This window comes from Quercus lobata, chromosome 3, assembly GCF_001633185.2.
Source record: "Quercus lobata isolate SW786 chromosome 3, ValleyOak3.0 Primary Assembly, whole genome shotgun sequence".
Taxonomy (NCBI): Eukaryota; Viridiplantae; Streptophyta; class Magnoliopsida; order Fagales; family Fagaceae; genus Quercus; species Quercus lobata.
Window position 1 is genome coordinate 60,286,048 of NC_044906.1, and position 17,893 is coordinate 60,303,940.

The 17,893-nt window shown below is 35.2% G+C and overlaps 2 protein-coding genes and 1 pseudogene across 2 annotated transcripts; all 3 read right to left on the reverse strand.

Moving 5' to 3' along the window:
* Nucleotides 1-831: 831 nt before the first annotated feature.
* Nucleotides 832-1,443, reverse strand: LOC115981185. The gene has a single exon (XM_031103354.1). It carries the CDS (start codon nt 1,441-1,443, stop codon nt 832-834), a length of 612 nt encoding a protein of 203 aa, XP_030959214.1.
* Nucleotides 1,444-2,901: 1,458 nt separating this feature from the next.
* LOC115981187 lies at nt 2,902-3,588 on the reverse strand (annotated as a pseudogene).
* A 5,213-nt stretch (nt 3,589-8,801) lies between these two features.
* Nucleotides 8,802-14,456, reverse strand: LOC115982661 (cytochrome P450 71A9-like). The gene is made up of 2 exons (XM_031105324.1): nt 14,333-14,456; nt 8,802-9,611 (listed from the first exon to the last, which is right to left on the reverse strand). Exon 2 carries the CDS (start codon nt 9,559-9,561, stop codon nt 9,001-9,003), a length of 561 nt encoding a protein of 186 aa, XP_030961184.1. The 5' UTR covers nt 9,562-9,611; nt 14,333-14,456; the 3' UTR covers nt 8,802-9,000.
* Between the last annotated feature and the right edge of the window lie 3,437 nt (nt 14,457-17,893).

A 17,893-nucleotide genomic window follows, 5' to 3' on the forward strand; every position in this document is an offset into this window, starting at 1 on the left:
GAGCACGATCTCTTTGAGTGCTAGGTTGCCTGCTTTCCCGGTAATTCCAGCACTTATCACACCCCTAAGTTTTTTTGTGATTGAAAAATATATTAATCTCAAATTATAATAAATACTCTAAATTAACCCTTACCCAAAAAATAGAAGAGCATTTGAGCACGTGTGTGCTCAAAGGCTAGTTTTAGGTATAAAAATTGAGGAATCCAAACAGGTCCCCTTTAAATAGTAGTATAGATTATTCATTTTGGATTGTTAACTTTGTAATGACATAAAAAGATATACTGGTTATAGGGTGTCACAATTATCATATATATATATATATATATATTCTTTTTTCTTTTTTTCAATGAGAGTTATCATATTTTTTTTTAAAAAAAAAAATCCTAAAAGGCAACCACTTAGTCCTTAAAGGTAGCTAAAGAATCTTAGTTCTTTCACATCCATAACAAAAATTTTAAATGCTAAAGACTCTCACGCTGTAAACAAAATTTTTTTAATTAAAATTTAAAAAATGGTAGTATTTTTTATGAGAAAAACTAAACTTTATTAAAGAAACATAAGCCATTACACAGAGTCTTGAGCACACACGTGCTCTACCATGTTGGGACATTCCTCCAACCAGGCTTCGTAGTCCTCGACATTCTCTGCATGTTGGGCCAAAACATGAGCAGGGACATTTCCCTGTCTTTTGGTATGACTAAATTTCCACTTTCTGAATAATGAGGCTTGGTTCAGTATTCCGATTACCACGTTCACCACCGACGACGGCGGGGCTGCGTGACCTTGCAATGCATTGTATATCACCAACGAATCGGTCTCAAATTCAGCATTTCAGATTCCCACTTCCCGGGCAAAGTGAACACCAACTTCCATAGCTTTTGCTTCCGCTTCAATAGCTCCCAATGGGCATTTCCATTTCTTGCTTAGCATTGCCACTACTTCCCCGGCCTCATCCCTGATAATTACACCTGCACCTGCTTGTTTGCTGTTTGAGAAGACCATGCCATCCATGTTGACTTTGTAGCACCCACGGCTTGGTGGTTGCCATGAAATCGTTGGTGTAGTTTCAACTTGAGCTTCTAGTCTTTGTTCATTTGCCGCGTGTAACTCATCCACTAAGTTCATGGCATTCCTCAATATTGTCCTTCCCGCCTTTCCTTTACCACCCATCCGAAGCTCGTTCCTGTTCTTCCAAATGCCCCAACAAACGGTGATAACCTGTTCTAGGAGGTCAGGCCTAGTATCTTTGCATTGCTGCAGGTTCTCAATCACATCCAAGAAGCTCCAAAACTTAGAAATTTCAAACGGTAGCACTATTTTGCTTGCTGTCCATACCTCTTTAGTGTGGTTGCAAAACCAGAGTAAGTGGCAAACCGTCTCCTCATCCTGTCCACAGAGTTCACACACTCCCTTCGGTACAATTTTCCTCTTTGCCAAGTTCATTTTTGTGGCGAGAATGTCACGACTCGCTTTCCATGCGAAGTGTTTAAGTTTCTGAGGCACGTTTAGGTGCCATATGGTCTTCCACAACTTCCTTCAAGCCGAGCCATTAGAGCAATCTACCATGGCTGAGTGACTCTGCTCCTCAAGTGCTAGTGCATAAACACTTTTGACAGTGAACTTACCACTTTTGTTTTCAGCCCATATTAGTCTATCACAGATGTCATTTGTGCTCAATGGTATGCTCATTATAGCCTCTCTATCTTCGGGTAAAAATCAATTCTTCAGCACATCCATGTCCCACTCATGGGTTGCTCTGTTTATGAGATCACTAACCAGTGCATTCTTCAAATTTGGCTTCTCTGGTGTTACCAACTTATACGTGCTCAGCCTTGGAATCCACTTATCTCACCATAGTCTGATTCTATTGCCATTTCCTACCTGCCACCTCATGCCTCTTTGGATAACTCCCTGTACCGCCATTAGGCTTCGCCACGCATATGAAGGACTCGGACCTATCTCTGCCTTCACAAAACTACACTATGGGAAATATTTAGCCTTGTATACTCGACTAAATAGCGAGGTGGGATTGGTTTGAAGGCCGCCACCCTTGCTTAGTCAAGAGAGGCAAGTTGAAACTTTTTAAGTCGCTAAAACCCAATCCCCATTTATCCTTCGACAAGCACATTTTGTCCCAGCTAAACCATGCAAGCTTCTTTTCATTCTTCACCTGTCCCCACCAGAACTGCCTGATCATGCCAGTAAGCTCCTCACATAATTTCTTTGGTAACAGAAAACAACTCATCATATAGGACGGCACGGCTTGGGCCCCTAATTTAATCAATATCTCCTTTCCAGCAAGCCAGTAACTTGTATTTTCAAAGCAAGCAATTTTAAGGTAGACAAGCAGACAATTCACATTACAATGTGCATACCCACTGACTTGTATTTCTACTTTATTAATTTAGGTAGTCATTTTTCATCAAGACCAGCGAGAGAAAGTGGCAGGGTGAAAGTAGAAACTTTAATCTGGACTTTAGAGGGCTTATCTGGGGCTTAGCAATTGCCGGATAAGCAGGCCAGATTAGCAATGGGCTGAATAGATATGGGATGCTTGATGAAAATTATAATTTCATAAAACATGGACAATCACTAAATCATGTAACTACCTACATTATCGGTGTGAATGGCTGTAGAAGAATGGCCTTTGGGCCATCAATAGTCCAATACTTCAACATTTTCAAAGTAATTACAAGTTACAACTTCAAATAAGCACAATGCAGTCATTCAAATATTGGTAACTAATTCTTCTAAACAACATATCTTACAAACAAACATGTCACAGAACTTATTTCCAATCAATGTAAACCACGCAACAACTACATTTACCAGTCAAAAAATCATAACAACAGAAATAAGTACCACTCCAGTTTGAACTAAGTAATGCTCAGAAATAATAACTTACTCAGGACAAGTATCAAGCAAGAGCTCAACAGAATCATCCAAAGGATGCCCAAGCTTTTTCTCCTCTTCCTCCTCAAGCTCCTTCAACCAAAGAATGGCATGCACTCTCTGCCTCATAATCCTATAATCCTTGGCTAGCCTCTCGACTGTGTACACCTCGAGGTTCTGTTTGTGCAAGCGATACATCTCGGCCTTCTCCAAGTTCTTTAGATAAGACCCTTTAGCACCAGGCTCTTTTACTTGCTTCAATAGCACACTCATCTCCCGCATCCTCTCACCCCACCCATCCACAAATGCCTTACTCTTTCGATTCTCCGCCTCCAATTCTTTCAACCTATCATCAATTTCTTGCAATCCAGAGATTACCAAAGAATGTGACGTGTCTCCTCCACTAGGTGGGGGTGCCTCACCATCAAAATGCTCCTTGGTTAACCCAATCGACCAAGAGGACACAGAATCCCACCCCAAATCAGCTGATGTCATATTATCAAATGATCCTGCCACACTCTTATCCCACTCATCTTTCTCGTCATTTTCACCAGATTATGCTGAAAAGGCTCTCAAGTTGATTGCATCATTTCTCAACTTGGTTTTTGTTTTGTTTGTCAAAACTCTGGTCGTTGTAATGCTTGAGTCTAGTGAAGTGGATGACAATCGGGATATAACACGATGCAGATTTTGCATTGTTTCAGCAATCTCCCACAAAAGTGGAATTATTATCCTTGTCTATAATGCAATGCCACAACCACAAAGGATTTTGGAACCAAAAATATAAAAACTAAAAACTAGCAAAATATAGAAGCCAATGAGCTCTAGCTCAAATGGCAACATAGCAAGATGGAGGGTCAGAAGTGCCATGCAGTCAAGACCCAACAGGTGCATGTGTAATAGTATATATGCATACGCACAGACAAGAATAAGATTAAAAAATTAAATTAAACAACAAATTTAAAAAGGAAAAGAATAGTGCACTATAATATGTAAGATTAAGAAGCCCAAAAATCTATTTGGTAGCTGAGAAACCCATATAAAAGAAAAGGAAATTCTATATCTCACGTTCAAAAAAACAAAAAAGTTCTCCTGACCAGTATAAAGAAAAGACTAATCCCAATTATTCTAAACGCATTGTGTAAGAATTTTTTTTTCCTTGTTCTTAATATTCCTTTCATTAGGTTCAGATGTTTAAATTCCATTTTCTTTTCTCTTTCCACCAACCAAACACAACTAGTTACACATATACATACACATACATAAGCACACATACACACACATACATAAACATACACATACACACATGCACATACACATACACATACAAATATACATAAACATACATACACATACACATAAATATACATAAACATAAACATAAACACACATACACATAAACACGTATAAACTTACATAAACGTAAACATACACATACATAAACTCAAATATGAACATAAACACACATAAAGGCTCGATTTAGAACACCAAAGTAACTAACGAAATTGTTTGAAGATTGGTGTTAATTTGCAATTTTTTCCAGTCTATATGAGGGTTTAATTTTTCTCAGTCTGTATGTGTGTTTATGTCTATGTATGTTTATATTTATGTGTGTGTGTTTAGATTTGTTTGTTTTTGTTTATATTTGTTTATGTGTGTTTATGTTTGTTTGTTTTTGTGTATGTTTGTTTGTGTTTGTGTTTGTGTTCATGTATGTTTATACGTATGTGTGTTTATGTTTATAAATATAAACATACATAAACATACAAAAACATGCATAAACATAAATGAACATAAACATAAACACACATGCACATACACATAAACATAAACATCTACATACACACACATAAACATACATATACACATACACACTCATACATATGCACATACATAAACATACATAAACATAAATGAACATAAACATAAACACACATGCACATACACATAAACATAAATATACACATACACACACATAAACATACACATGCATATACACACTCATACACATACACATACATAAACGCACACACATACATATACATTTTTAGTTTTCGCATTAGGCTCCAAAATATCTAGGGCCGCCCCTGATCACCAATATCGCATATTCTCAGTAACCAGAAAAACAGTTCAGCTCATAACATTTCTCAGAGCAATATATTCAAACACATAGTACGTACAAGATATTTAACAAAAACCCACTATAGAACTGACAAGAGCTAACTCAGAATCAAAACCCACAAGTCCAAAATCAAACAAAACCTAGATGAAACCAACAAGAATAAACTCCAAAACTAATCTCGAAGACCCCATATAAAAATCAAAAAGAGAAAAAACCCCCAAAACTACTAACCTCCAAAAGCCAATAGAAATCAACAAGCGGAAACAAAAAATAGAAACATAGTGCAAAACCAAAACTAACGAACCTGTTTCTCAGCTTAGGATTTCAATGACATGCCTCTATCACTATGAGCTCTCACTTGTGAGGACCAAACCGAGCCGAGAAGAGTTCGTATCAGTATATCAATTGGGTAGATGGCTTATCTTTCCTTGTTGGGATAGGGCCTAGGCTGATATGTTCTTGGAGGGGAGGGGCCCAAAGGCCCCAAACATGATTTTAATACCCAATTTAACTTTCTTTTTCTTTTTCTTTTTTTTTTCCCTTTTTGGGTTGAGGGCAAGTTTTGGGGTTTTCTCGTGGGAGTTCAAAGTCTGAAACAGAGGAAAAATAAAAGAAGAAAAAGAAATAGACGGAGTGTTAACACCAGTTTCACGTATTAAATAAGTGGATATGTGTCTAAATTTTAAAAGGGATATCTAAAGTATTGTCCTTAAGGTATTGTATCTAAGGTATTATATACACACATTAAAGATAGAGAATTTAAACATAAAAGCCAATTAAGTTATAAAAATATTGTCAATGTGAATATCAAGTTCATATAAGTTTTGTTATTATTTTCTTAAGATAAATAATTGTGCTTTTAACTTTGCAATAGCATTGCTATTTTACAAGGAAACAAAAATATCTATCTATGTTTGTTTCACACCCCCCCCCCCCCCCCCCAAAAGAAGAAAAAAAAAACTCCAATGTTAAGTGTTTGATGCAACTAAAATGTTGGCAAATTTGAAAATATTTTCAGGTTGTTTATACATTTTAGGGCATTTTGGCATAAAGTCATTTTATGCATTTATTTTAAGTACAAATATTTTATGCCTCAAATAAAACAAAGTAACTTACTCTTCAACCCGTTAAACACCCACTAACCCATTGACCCATAATAGAGACATTTAAATACATAACCATGTAGGTTATGTTTTGATATAGCTCAAATTCTATAGATGTAAACGCACGTTTTGGTTCCTAGGCCCCAAAAGTAAAAGGACTTAGGCCAAAAGAGCCCAACACAATGAATTTGTAGACAGTGTGTTGGATACTAGACTTCAATGAGTTGGACAACAATCATAGTAGGTTAAAGATGACAAGAAAACAAAAATGAACAAATTTTATGCAAGGAAAATCTTCCTCGGCAAAGTTCGAGGAGAGTAGTTCGTGTATATAATTCTCTTGAACTTGATTACAGTTCTTATTACTACAATGTTTTTTCTTTCTACAGATTCTCAAATGCCCCCCTTGTAATGGGATCTTTCTTCTTTATATTACCATCTTTTTCTTCATCTCAACCTTCCACGTGTAGATCAAGCTGTTAACTTTGATCCTTATCCCATTAGCACCTTCCTAAAGTCTTTAGGGGTACTTGTGAGACTGAATACTACTATTCAAGTATCACCTCCACATAAATGCAACTAGGGAGTTAGCTGTAGAGCATTTAATGCGATGGTAGCAACTTTCTTCTAGATATTTCTTAGCTTCCCTTTATCCTATTCTCTCTTAATACTTATCCTTACCAATAAAATTGTCTGAGTGGTTGTTCTTGATGGCAGGTTGAACCTTTGACCTCTACTCTATTTAGCTGAGGAGGCAATTCTCCTTGGACTACTTTCCCAAACCTTTATGACCAAAATCCTTCTATAACTTACTCATTTATACGTCTTCATTAAGGTCTAACCATCCTCGAAGAGCTAAACGTCCTCGGACAAGGCCCACGGCCCAATATACATTTCTAGGCCCTTCATCCCTACAAAAGATATAAGAGGAGAGAGAGGACTTGTGATACGGAACTCAAAAAACACAATCAAAACGTATCATTTCAAAGTAGAGATCTATGCATGGTTTGGCAGCAAAAACACTAGCTATTTATCTATATATATAGCAGCTAGTTAATGCAGTTAATGTATCTAGCTACGACTGCTACGTGGGTCAACTGATAAGAAACAATTAATAAAAGTGTTTTTGCCTTTCTAAGCATGCATCAATGACTATGCTAGTGTGTGACATAGGTAGGATAAAGTGTTTGTCAATTGTAATGAACCTATGCTAACCCTACAAATTCTGAATGTAATTTTCATGTGGAAACTTCCTATTGCATGTTATATGTTACATGCATGTGTATCAACTGCGTAATCTACGCTTCCGATTCACAAAGATTCTATACATTGGTGTCATAATAACATTAATCATGATATAACAACTAATTTTTCAATCACATTTATTTTTAATCAAATTATTATAAACTTGCACTTCCTAAAAGTTTGAATGAATTGAATATTGACGCTTTTAAGCGTAAAAGATGTTTTTAATTGCAAAACCTTGAATCCTTCAAGAGATAGAACATCTTTGTAAAGAAATTATTTTAATAAATTCACTTACTTGAGATGTCCAAATCCAATGGTAATTCCTATATTCTTTCTTTGGATGAATTGTGTTAGGTTCTAAAGATTTAGGATTAAATGTTTAGAGTCTTAATTTGTTTATGTTGGCAAACCGGGAACAAAAACATGTCTAGAATAGGTGTTAGACATTGCTCAAGGTGATTCAAGTCAAGTCTCAAGAACATTCAAGCTGCAGGAAAAAGAATTGAAATTCAGTGAAGCTCGACCAATCGAAGAATAGGCACGACCGATTGAAAATCGTAGTAAAATAGTTTCTGCAGAATTTTAAATCAGGCCCAAGCCTATGAAAATGTTTAGGGTTTTAGTCCAACATTCCTAAGTATAAAAGGAAAACCCTAACTACGTTTTGAAGACTCTGGGAAGACTTGTGAGCTACTCTTGTGAAATCTGAGAGGTTTTGTACCTTCTAACTCCACAAGTATCTATTGAAACAAGATCTACAATCAAGTGCTGGTGGAATCTAGTTGTTGCTACAAGATCAGCAACTAGTGATCTGAAATCTTTGAGTGAGATCTCAAAGTCATAAGTGTGGGAGCTTATGTGCTGCAAATCGAAGAGAGAAGAGTCCGCGAATTCGGAGCTTGTACGTGGTCGTGTCAGTAAATTATTACTGGAGGTAGCAATAGATTTAAAGTTAAATTTTATTGTAAAAATTTCAATTCTCTGTTAGTGGATTTGTTCACCTTAAGGATAGCTGAGTCAAATCCTCCCCAGGTTTTGACTTTGAAACGGTTCATTACATTAGTTTTCCTGAGTAATCATATCTCTGTGTTCTTTATTTTTCCGTTGTTGTACATGATATGATCTTTCACTGTTTAACTTAGATCTCATAATTAACCTAAGTAATCACTTGACTAATATATTAGGTTAAACAATCTATTTTAAGGGGTCTAAACAAACAAACAAATGGAAATCTAATTAGTAATTAACTTTGTTATTTGTCAACCATGTAGCCAAGATAAAGGTTAGTTGTCAGCATTTCAGCAAACATAAACTATAGGTGGTAGCAAATGAAGAGAAGAAACATGTAAATAGACACCTCATGACCGAGTGTCATTCAAGGATTCTAGCAATAACTAGAAACTCTCTTGTATCATTTATGAACTATGTAACCGATCTTACACATCTATAAATAGATAAGTGGTGTAATGAAGTTTTATGTACAACAATATTGCAATGAAATTAAATGCAATAGCAACAACAACAACACTCTCTTAAGCTGCAAGGGAACCTCATCATTCATCAATTTGTGTTCATATGTATGCTGGGTTTGAATAGTCAAAATAGGTGACTTTTAATTTTGCACCATAATTTTTTTTATAAAGCCATAGGTTTAGGTACTAGGCAAAGAGGAACCTTTTTATGCATTGTAAGGCCAAATGCTTCTTCCATATCCAAATCTCGTCTTCTTATCCCGTGAGGCAGTTCCCAATCAAAACGATGCAAGAGATTTGCTATTGCAAGCTCTATTACCAGGATTGCAAAGTTTATTCCAGGACAACCTCTATGACCAGCTCCAAATGGTAACAACTCAAAGTGTTGTCCTCTAAAATCAATTGAGCTGTCCAAAAATCTCTCAGGTTGGAACTCATTTTGATTCTTCCAATACTTTGAGTTTGTTCCTATTGACTTTGCATTGACGAAAACCCTTGTTTTGGCAAGAATATTGTACCCTTCAATAGTGCAATTCTCTAAAGTTTCCTTTGGAACTAGTAATGGGGCTGGTGGATGAAGCCTTAGTCCCTCCTTTACAACTGATTTTAGGTATATGAGTTTAGGAAGGTGGCATTCTTCCACCTTTTCTTTTCCCTTGACAGCTTCTCTCACCTCAGTTTGTGCTCTTTTCATCACAGATGGATTCCTTATCAGCTCAGTCATTATCCATACTATTGTGGCTGAAGATGTGTCAGTTCCTGCAATGAAAAGGTCTTGTTTTGCCCAAAAGAAAATTTTCTTACTTTATGGCTTCCAAGGGTGGAAAAGTACAAAGTCATGTTTTTTAAAAATAAAAAAAATTTACTGCTGAATTTAACTTGTCCTGTATTGCCTAAGGGAAAAAAAATCTTATATAACTATTTAAAATTAAATGAGAAAATGCTATAGATAGAATTGTAGTGTGTGGAAGTGAGAGAGAGAGAATAGAACATTCCCCTTTTTACCAAAAAAAGAGAGAATAGAACATAGATAATAGAGAATCATATGTTTCGACTTGACAGCCAATGTTCATGAGATAAAGTCCTTGTGGTTATATCTTTATTGAATTCTCAATTGTATTATACATTGAACCCTAATACGGTGCATATAGCCTATAAGTGTTAGGATTAGGTACATACAAACTTACAACATAATTGGGTCTCTTGGGCTATTACACATAATTAACTCATAACCTCCCCCCCCCCCCCCCCCCCAAAAAAAAAAAAAAAATTTTAACAAACTTAGTGACTTCCAAGGCCGCAAAAAGTTTATAAAATGACATGTATTTCCCTAGAATAACAAAATTTCTTTATGCTTTGCAAGATTGGGAAAAGTTTAAAAAGTAGCATGCATGTTATAAAATGGACTATTATGGTCTTACATATAAAACTTTTATAGTTGTTAGGATACTTTTTTTTAACACCTAATTTTATTTGAGTACCACCTATTTATTTTCAAATACCACTAATAAGTTATTGGGTTTTCTCAAATATTTTTTGCTCTACTATTATGTTAATAACAAATGTTCCATATCTCATCGCTTAAATTGGGTTATGATATAAATTATCACAAAAAGCCCAAGAACTCATATTTTATCCAATTTTATTATCATTATTTAGCTAAGCCCAAAACTGGCCCTATGAACCCAATACACACATCCTATTTTATTTAAAACCCAAGAATACTTATGCTTGGCGATATTTGAAAAGCCCATGATTCAAATCCATGGCAAAACAATTTTATCAATGGAATTTAAATCCATAATCAAAGCCCATGGTTTAAACCCATGGCAATTTATTTATCCAAAACCCAATTCACATTAACAATATCAAAACCCAATTCTTATTGGCAATATCAAAGTCTAGTTCTCATTGGCAATATTTAAAGCCTAATTTTCATTGGCAACATCAAAGCCCAATTCTCCTTGACAATATTAAAGCTCAGTTCTCGCTGGCAATATTTAAAACCCAATTCTCATTGGCAATATCAAAGCCCAATCCTCATTCGCAAAATCAAAAGTCTAACTTACGTTGACACTATTAAAAGCCCAAGCTAACTACTTGGCAATATTTATCGAAAGCCTAAGGTTATCAATGCTTGGCAAAATACTATATTATAATTATTTCACTTAAAAGTCCAATAATGAACAATACTTTAGATCCTTAAACCTATTACCACAATATTACAAGCTCATGGAATTTATGAATTATCTACTCTCAAAACCCATGACGATCATCTTATAAAAGCCCATGGAAATATATGATTATTAGACCCATGACATTTATTTATTTCATATTATAAACTCATGTTCACTATCCATCTTACATCACAACATTCATAATATTTATTACCAAAACTCATGGTAATTATTCATCCTACATGTCCATTATGATTATCTATAGAGAAACTCATGAGAACATTACATTATTCCATTATAGTGGTTGTTACCATATTTATTTAAAACCCATGATAAATATTATTCTCAAGAAAAATATTAGAGGCCATTATTTAAAAAAGCTCCAAGGAAAATATCATTTACAAAGTAATCCATAGTAAAAATTATGAGAAGTTATTTAAAGCCCATGGGAATTAATACCCAAAATCTATCATAAATATTTATTAAAGCTCATAGATTCATTTTATTTCTACTAAAAACTAAAGCCCATAAGGAGTAAAAAACTCATGACAAAGCATGTCTTTAATGCCCATTTTGTAGGCCTAAGAATCTTGTGGAGAAGGGAGCAAGCCCAAGCAAAGAAAGGGCCATGTGGCCCAACTAAAAGTGCTGAAATGGAGCAAAGTTCTAACCCAAAAAGTTCCCAGCAAGAGGCTTGAAAGTGGGCAACCAGCCCTTGTTCATCCCTAACCAAAGAAACAATTAGGGACCCCTACAAGAGAACCAAACCTTTGAGGATGAACTAGGGGTTATCCTATCAGTTTTCTACCACTCTTTGCCTGACGTGAACAATGCCCAAGGGCTATCATATCAACTGAAGTCCAAAGGATGATGGGACTTTATCATCTTCCTTAAGACTACACCTCCAGTGGAAGGGGAGCTAAAACCAAATCATCCAAATTTCAACAAATTGATGCTATAAATGTTAAAAACGTTCAAGATATAATTCATGAGCCAAGCTCATGAATCCTAAAGGAGAAAATTTGGGAACATGTGGTTTGAAGGGCATAAGGGGATCTCCAGCGAAACCCTCTAAAGTGGGCTTAAACTTTGACACCTGGCTTTGGGTGTTGAATCTTACTTTCTAGGGTCCAAATCTCAGTTGCAGCATTAGGATTCGTTCTTGATACTTGCCTTAATCCCATTGCCTGAACACAATCTCAGCAATCTTAGCATTTAATGCAAGATTACCCCAAACACTCCAAAATCTCACCATTACCCAAAGAAACAAGGTAGCCCCAAAAGCAAATCTCCCATTTTTAGGCCAAATCCAGGTTATTAAGCAACTATCTGGCTCCCCTGAATCTGGCTTACGTTTTTTTGGATTCTTGTTAATTAATACTTCTCTAGAACTCCATTATAAAAGCAAAAGCATCTCAACCCACAAGGGGGGACGGACTCCCTCTGAAATTCTTGATCTATTTGCCATTTACTGGTGGTTTAGCTCTCTTTAAGCTCACTACTCATCTAACCTTAGATATTCTTTTCTCTCATTTACACACTCATAGCTTATAATGTCTCCCAATTAGTCATAGACAGCTACCCCCTCTGAACTCTTGATTTATTTGCCATTTTACTTGTGGTTTTGCTCTCCTTAAGCTCGCCACTCATCCCCCTTTAGCCCACTACTCACTAAATCCTTAACCTCAGTGGTAATCCCATCCCACTCACTCATAACAGCCCACATTACCTCATTCATGTCTTATGCACACATACTCATCAAAATCTTAGTTTAATACTTGCTGCACTGAGCTGGGATCTCTCTCTCCCTTCATTCCATCCTATTTTTCCTGTTGTATTTGTAACTATAAAGCCTTTAATCCTTGTTTGGTATTATTATGATGAAGGCCATAATGTTTTGAAAACTATGGAAGTTTTCCCTTATGTTGACTTAATAATAATAAGGAAAATATATGATTTTTTCCATGTAAACACACTTATTAACCTGAAATTACCCTACTGCTGGAGATAATACCGTACCACTAGAAGACTGATTTGAACTATGATGCTGTAAAAAAAACTAATAATATAACAAACTAACAACAGTAACGTGTTTATTGTGCTTTATTGTTGTTTTCTTGTTAGGGTGCAGCCTCCATCTCTTGCTTGGGCAGACTTACACGACATCGAAAGCCTTTGGGTTTTATTTCAAGGGCCCATTGTCAAGTTTCAGCTTGGCTACCCCATATTCTATTTAGGAACATTAAAAATTTTCCCCTTAACAATAGTCTATTTAGATCAAGTGTAAAATGTGGATATTTTGATATCCTTATTTTACATGGGTGAGTGTGAAATAATAATTTTCCATTAAAATTAAATGTTGTTACTAAGGGTGTGTTTGGATAGAACTTATTTTACTGAAACTGAAAACTGAAAATTGAAAACTGAAAACACTGTAGCAAAATAATTTTTAAATGTGTGAATAGTACCGTGTGACCCATTTTTAATGAAAAAGTTGATAAAAAGTGTAATTTGTGGGTCCGTGAACAGTGCATATGTGCACTGTTCACTGCAGAAAGTCAACATTTGCGGTTACTGTTCGTTGAACAGTAACCGCAATACTCCAAAACAAAACGCGTGAAAAAAAAGAAAAAAAACAGAAACCTAGCAATTTATAACAAACGCAGACGCAAACGTGGTTAAACGTGGATCCAAACATTGCCTAAGAGTATCAAAATTTTCTACTAAATAGCTTTAAAGGCGTGAAAAAGTTTGTAATTTAACATGATTAAATGAGAGCAATGAATGATGTCATAGACATAACATTTTTAATTCTCATATGGGTCTACACACTAAATCATTCTATGTATTATTAATGACTTACCACCTCAGCAATTATGGGGGAAAAAAATTTGCAAGAAAAGTTGTGTCTTTTGGCTTTTGGAAAACAATAGGATGCTTAACAATAAGTCTAAAGACACAAGAATATAGTTAATGGGTGACTTTAGAACATTGTTTAATTTATCACTTTACGAAAGTTTTGATACTATTTTTATGAGAAATAAAAAAAAAAATAATAAAAAAAAACTAAAAAAATAAAAAAATCATTTCTTTTTCATTTCTCATAAAAAGTTTCTAAAAATGTTTTTTTTTTTAAACCAATGCACTTAAGAGTTAAGATATTAGTTAACATTTTCCAAGACACAAAAAGTTGCACAACTTAGGTGATTGTGTTATAAACTTGTGATTGGTGTAAAATAAAAATGATATGATTAATGGTGATTTTAATGAAATTGATGTTGCATTGATCATAATATGCACAGAGCAAAAGGATCATACCGTGAGAATACCCTTGATTTGGTCATTACTAAGTGCAATAGACTGGTTTGAATCCTTCTGAACTCCAAGCAGTACATCAACAAGATCTTCATGCTCAGGTTCAGGCCTTCTAGGATCAAGGTGCTCCTCAATCACTTTGGGTCCGTTTGGATACAGCTGAAAACTGAAACTGAAAACTGAAAAACACTGTAGCAAAATAATTTTAATATAATATTCGTGGGACCCATTTTTAATGAAAAAATTTGATAAAAAATTTTGTAGGCCATGAACAGTGCATAAATGCACTGTTCATGAAAAACTAGTCAAATATTTAAAAATTATTTGCTACAGGTTTCAGTTTTCAGTTTTCAGTTTTCAGTTTTCAGCTGTATCCAAACGGGACCCAAAGTGATTGAGGAGCACCTTGATCCTAGAAGGCCTGAACCTGAGCATGAAGATCTTGTTGATGTACTGCTTGGAGTTCAGAAGGATTCAAACCAGTCTATTGCACTTAGTAATGACCAAATCAAGGGTATTCTCACGGTATGATCCTTTTGCTCTGTGCATATTATGATCAATGCAACATCAATTTCATTAAAATCACCATTAATCATATCATTTTTATTTTACACCAATCACAAGTTTATAACACAATCACCTAAGTTGTGCAACTTTTTGTGTCTTGGAAAATGTTAACTAATATCTTAACTCTTAAGTGCATTGGTTTAAAAAAAAAAACATTTTTAGAAACTTTTTATGAGAAATGAAAAAGAAATGATTTTTTTATTTTTTTAGTTTTTTTTTATTATTTTTTTTTTTATTTCTCATAAAAATAGTATCAAAACTTTCGTAAAGTGATAAATTAAACAATGTTCTAAAGTCACCCATTAACTATATTCTTGTGTCTTTAGACTTATTGTTAAGCATCCTATTGTTTTCCAAAAGCCAAAAGACACAACTTTTCTTGCAAATTTTTTTCCCCCATAATTGCTGAGGTGGTAAGTCATTAATAATACATAGAATGATTTAGTGTGTAGACCCATATGAGAATTAAAAATGTTATGTCTATGACATCATTCATTGCTCTCATTTAATCATGTTAAATTACAAACTTTTTCACGCCTTTAAAGCTATTTAGTAGAAAATTTTGATACTCTTAGGCAATGTTTGGATCCACGTTTAACCACGTTTGCGTCTGCGTTTGTTATAAATTGCTAGGTTTCTGTTTTTTTTTTTTTTTTTTTCACGCGTTTTTTTTGGAGTATTGCGGTTACTGTTCAACGAACAGTAACCGCAATTGTTGACTTTCTGCTGTGAACAGTGCACATATGCACTGTTCACGGACCCACAAATTACACTTTTTATCAACTTTTTCATTAAAAATGGGTCCCACAGCACTATTTACACATTTAAAAATTATTTTGCTACAGTGTTTTCAGTTTTCAGTTTTAAGTTTCAGCAAAATAAGTTCTATCCAAACACACCCTTAGAACAACATTTTAATTATTAATGGAAAATTATTATTTCACACTTCACCCATGTAAAATAAGGATATCAAAATATCCACATTGTTACACTTGATCTTTAAATGACTATTGTTGGGGGGGAAATTTTGATGTTCCTAAATAGAATATGGGGTAGCCAAGCTGAAACTCGACAATGGGCCCTTGAAATAAAGTCCAAAGGCTTTTGGTGTCGTGTAAGCTCGCCCAAGCAAGAGATGGAGGTTGCACCCTAACAAGAAGACAACAATAAAGCACAATAAACACGTTACTGTTGTTAGTTTGTTATATTATTAGTCATTTTACAGCATCATAGTTCAAATTAGTCCTCTAGCAGTACGGTATTATCTCTAGCGGTAGGCTAATTTTAGGTTGATAAGTGTGTTTACATGGTAAAAATTATATGTTTTCCTTATTATTATTAAGTCAACATAAGGGAAAACTTTCATAGTTTCCAAAATATTATGGCCTTCATCATAATAATACTAAATAAGGATTAAAGGCTTTATAGTTAGAAATACAAGAGGAAAAATAGGATGGAATGAAGGGAGAGAAAGATCCAAGCTCAGTGCAGCAAGTATTAAACTAAGATTTTGATGAGTATGTGTGCATAAGACATGAATGAGGTAATGTGGGCTGTTATGAGTGAGTGGGATGGGATTACCACTGAGGTTAAGGATTTAGTGAGTAGTGGGCTAAAGGGGGATGAGTGGCGAGCTTAAGGAGAGCAAAACCACAAGTAAAATGGCAAATAAATCAAGAGTTCAGAGGGGGTAGCTGTCTATGACTAATTGGGAGACATTATAAGCTATGAGTGTGTAAATGAGAGAAAAGAATATCTAAGGTTAGATGAGTAGTGAGCTTAAAGAGAGCTAAACCACCAGTAAATGGCAAATAGATCAAGAATTTCAGAGGGAGTCCGTCCCCCCTTGTGGGTTGAGATGCTTTTGCTTTTATAATGGAGTTCTAGAGAAGTATTAATTAACAAGAATCCAAAAAAACGTAAGCCAGATTCAGGGGAGCCAGATAGTTGCTTAATAACCTGGATTTGGCCTAAAAATGGGAGATTTGCTTTTGGGGCTACCTTGTTTCTTTGGGTAATGGTGAGATTTTGGAGTGTTTGGGGTAATCTTGCATTAAATGCTAAGATTGCTGAGATTGTGTTCAGGCAATGGGATTAAGGCAAGTATCAAGAACGAATCCTAATGCTGCAACTGAGATTTGGACCCTAGAAAGTAAGATTCAACACCCAAAGCCAGGTGTCAAAGTTTAAGCCCACTTTAGAGGGTTTCGCTGGAGATCCCCTTATGCCCTTCAAACCACATGTTCCCAAATTTTCTCCTTTAGGATTCATGAGCTTGGCTCATGAATTATATCTTGAACGTTTTTAACATTTATAGCATCAATTTGTTGAAATTTGGATGATTTGGTTTTAGCTCCCCTTCCACTGGAGGTGTAGTCTTAAGGAAGATGATAAAGTCCCATCATCCTTTGGACTTCAGTTGATATGATAGCCCTTGGGCATTGTTCACGTCAGGCAAAGAGTGGTAGAAAACTGATAGGATAACCCCTAGTTCATCCTCAAAGGTTTGGTTCTCTTGTAGGGGTCCCTAATTGTTTCTTTGGTTAGGGATGAACAAGGGCTGGTTGCCCACTTTCAAGCCTCTTGCTGGGAACTTTTTGGGTTAGAACTTTGCTCCATTTCAGCACTTTTAGTTGGGCCACATGGCCCTTTCTTTGCTTGGGCTTGCTCCCTTCTCCACAAGATTCTTAGGCCTACAAAATGGGCATTAAAGACATGCTTTGTCATGAGTTTTTTACTCCTTATGGGCTTTAGTTTTTAGTAGAAATAAAATGAATCTATGAGCTTTAATAAATATTTATGATAGATTTTGGGTATTAATTCCCATGGGCTTTAAATAACTTCTCATAATTTTTACTATGGATTACTTTGTAAATGATATTTTCCTTGGAGCTTTTTTAAATAATGGCCTCCAATATTTTTCTTGAGAATAATATTTATCATGGGTTTTAAATAAATATGGTAACAACCACTATAATGGAATAATGTAATGTTCTC

What these genes read in the sequence shown, in the direction of transcription:
- LOC115982661 (XM_031105324.1), bottom strand. Translation starts at nt 9,561, where the DNA reads ATGACTGAGCTGATAAGGAATCCATCTGTGATGAAAAGAGCACAAACT.
- LOC115981185 (XM_031103354.1), bottom strand. Translation starts at nt 1,443, where the DNA reads ATGAACTTGGCAAAGAGGAAAATTGTACCGAAGGGAGTGTGTGAACTC.